This window comes from Mercurialis annua, linkage group LG3, assembly GCF_937616625.2.
Source record: "Mercurialis annua linkage group LG3, ddMerAnnu1.2, whole genome shotgun sequence".
Classification (NCBI taxonomy): Eukaryota; Viridiplantae; Streptophyta; class Magnoliopsida; order Malpighiales; family Euphorbiaceae; genus Mercurialis; species Mercurialis annua.
Window position 1 is genome coordinate 15,447,591 of NC_065572.1, and position 3,051 is coordinate 15,450,641.

Genomic DNA, 3,051 nt, shown 5'->3' on the forward strand with positions numbered 1-3,051 from the left:
TAGTTCTAATTTAATTTCAAAAATAGTTTAATTAATTTTTTATTCAACATTAAAATACAAGAAAAATATGTTGAATTGAAGCATCAGCCAAATTAATTAAAATAAAATAAACTTTTAAAATTGAATTTAAATTATCAAAATTAAATTTATTACAAATGGTTTTTTGTTTTTTTTATCAATCATTAGGCCAAAGATGAGTGATTCAATATTGATTGTAGCCACTACATTTACATACATTATTTTATGAAAACATTATAACTTTCTGTACAAAGTTTGATTTTATTTGGAGTGAGCAAAACCAGCTCTTTTTATTTATACAACAGCAACAATTTACAAGAAAATGTTTGTGTAAAACACAGATAACTTATATGTACATCATATATTGCTCGAAAACTTTTCGAGTCATAAATTCATCATTTCATTTTCATCTTCGAAAATGCTTTTGAAATTCCGAAACTTAATACTAATAACTTATTCTTATAAACAAATCAGCATCTCCGTTTCAATGTTTTCGTATTAAGCAACAAGTCGAATGAACTTATGTTCTGCCCATTTCTTAGCAGCATCAGAAAGCTTACATTCCTCAACTTGAATGCATCTCAACCTCAATGAATTGAGTAAAAACATCTCAATAACATCAACTTCAATCCCACAACAATTCATAATATCAACAAACTCTAAATTCTTGCAATTCTTCAACATTGATACCATTGCCGAGCTACTAACTTTTCTACAACCTCTCAATTTCAACTCAATCAAACCATTGCAAGACACAAGCATAGAAATAATCTCCTTATCCACCAACAATTCATTATGAGACAAATCCAATTTCCTTAATCTCCTCAAATTCTGTCCTAATGTTGCAAGCAATCCAGATTCTCTCTCAACAACATCACAATTTATCAATGCCAACTCTTCAAGATTTGATGAATTCATACCGATCCCAACGCCTTTTAAGCCTTCACCAGTAACAAGACAACAGCTTTGAAGCCTAAGAATTGATAAATTTCTAAAATTCATACCAATAGCTAAGAGATGATCATTGTTAAGGTCTAAAGGCAATCTAAGATCAAGAATTTGCAAATTACATCTACAATTAGTTATAAAATGAAGTAAACCCTCTCTACTACCACCATCATAAATTAAAAGAGAATTCAAAGACTCACAATTTTCAGCCATTCTCAGGAGAATTCCATGGATTATACTTCTGCAAGTTCTTAATTCCATTTCTTGAATACCCTTTAAGCAAGTAGTAAATGACACAAATGACCCTCCATCACCAACACCTTCACAGCTCTTAAGCTGCAATTTCTTGAGGTTTTTGGTATTCCTCCATAGCCAACCAAACCCTAAATCACCCCTTCTAATCCCAGATAAATTCAGACTCCCCAACCCCAATTCTGCATCAAATTCTTGATCTAAACACAACCCAGATGACCCAAACCGAACCTGATCAGACCCGTCGACGGAGATTACTCGAATGGATAAGTCCTTCAAATGAGAAAAATAGGCTACCCAATTCAAGTAAAGAGGTCTAGCAAGAAACAGAGTAAGAGAGGTGAGAAGGGTACAAGAATTAGAGAAGGAAATTAGGGAATTTGTTGAGACAGGACCAGTCAAGAACCTGAGATGCTTAAGATTTGAACATAAATTTGAAACTATAAAGAGAAGATGATCATTGAAAGGTGGTGTTGATTTAGTGGGGTCTGATGAGAGAATTAAAGAAATAGAAGAGAGAAAAGGGTAGTTGGCAAGAAAAGGAGATAAGGATTGAATTGTTGAATTTTCAAGATTTAGCCTTAAAGATAGAGAGGTTTTTGAGGTTCTGTAGAGGTGTAGCCATCTCTTAGAAACTAAACAAACTGATAAACAAGATGATGAGGATGATGAATTTGTGATTCTTGTGAAGATTTCTTGAAGCAATTCATCACATAATAAATTATCCATCTTTTCTTGGGTTTCTTTGTTTTTCTTGATGTTTTCTTTGGTTTGGAATGTTTTTTTTTCTCTATCTTAAATTGCAGATTATTGAGGGAAATGAGGAAGACAAAGAGTATTGAATATGATTAGGTGAGAAGAGAAGGATGAGTTGGTTAAGTGGTGTTTGGAGAGAGAGAAAATACACTTTCTTTCTAAAGGATTGAAGTGAAGGAAATGTTTCCATTATTAAGGGGAAGTAAAGGTTTCTGTCAAGGCAAGAAGTCAAATTATGTACTCTCTTTAAAAAATAAATATGTTAATTATGATTAATTTATTAAACTATTTTTATAATACATTCATGATTTTTTTAAAGTGGATCATTGTAAAATTATTGTATGTATCATAATTTTCAGCTTATAACAATTCAACAAATTAATTTCTCTAATTATATCATTATTTTTTGAAATATTATTGCGAGTTTCAAATTTAGTTTCTGATCCGCTCGAATTTTTAATCCGTAATCAAATCACTTCAAATTTTGCTTCGAATTCAGATCTAGCGATCATAACTTTCTCCAAAAATAAAAAACGGTAAACTATTAGTTTATTTTTTTTAATTAAAAATCCATTAAAAACAGATATAAATGGTTCAAAAAGTTCCAAAAACATAGTTTTGTAATCTTTTTTAAAAAAATATTTATAAAGATTTCAAATAATTTCAAATAGTGTAATAACCCGGAATTTTAAGCGATAAAATATTGTCACGTGTCTAATATTTTATTGGATGGGAGTAGGTAAATTAAATTTAAAGATAAATTTAATTTATAAATCTCCCGAAAAGTATATTGTGGCAATAGGATTTCAAATTTGGATATTTATATAGTTAGCGGGAATAATTTAAACTTAAGAATTGGGTGCAGAATAATTCATAAGTCCCGTGCGAATATTTTTGGTGCCAATATTCGCGAAATAATTTAAAAAGGTTATCGTGAAAATTTGATAAAATTTGGGAGTATAAATTTTATCAAGCGCGGTATATATAGGCCTAATAAATCGAAAATAATTTATTAAGAATAAAATATAAGTCGGATAAGAATAAAAATTATATTTTTATTTTTGTTATATTTTATTT

At 29.7% G+C, this 3,051-nt stretch overlaps 1 protein-coding gene across 1 annotated transcript; it reads right to left on the bottom strand.

Annotated features, from left to right (window-relative positions):
- Positions 1 to 259: 259 nt before the first annotated feature.
- On the bottom strand, positions 260 to 2,166 carry LOC126675368 (uncharacterized). Its single transcript, XM_050370001.2, has one exon. It carries the CDS (start codon positions 1,945 to 1,947, stop codon positions 517 to 519), a length of 1,431 nt encoding a protein of 476 aa, XP_050225958.1. The 5' UTR covers positions 1,948 to 2,166; the 3' UTR covers positions 260 to 516.
- Positions 2,167 to 3,051: the final 885 nt, after the last annotated feature.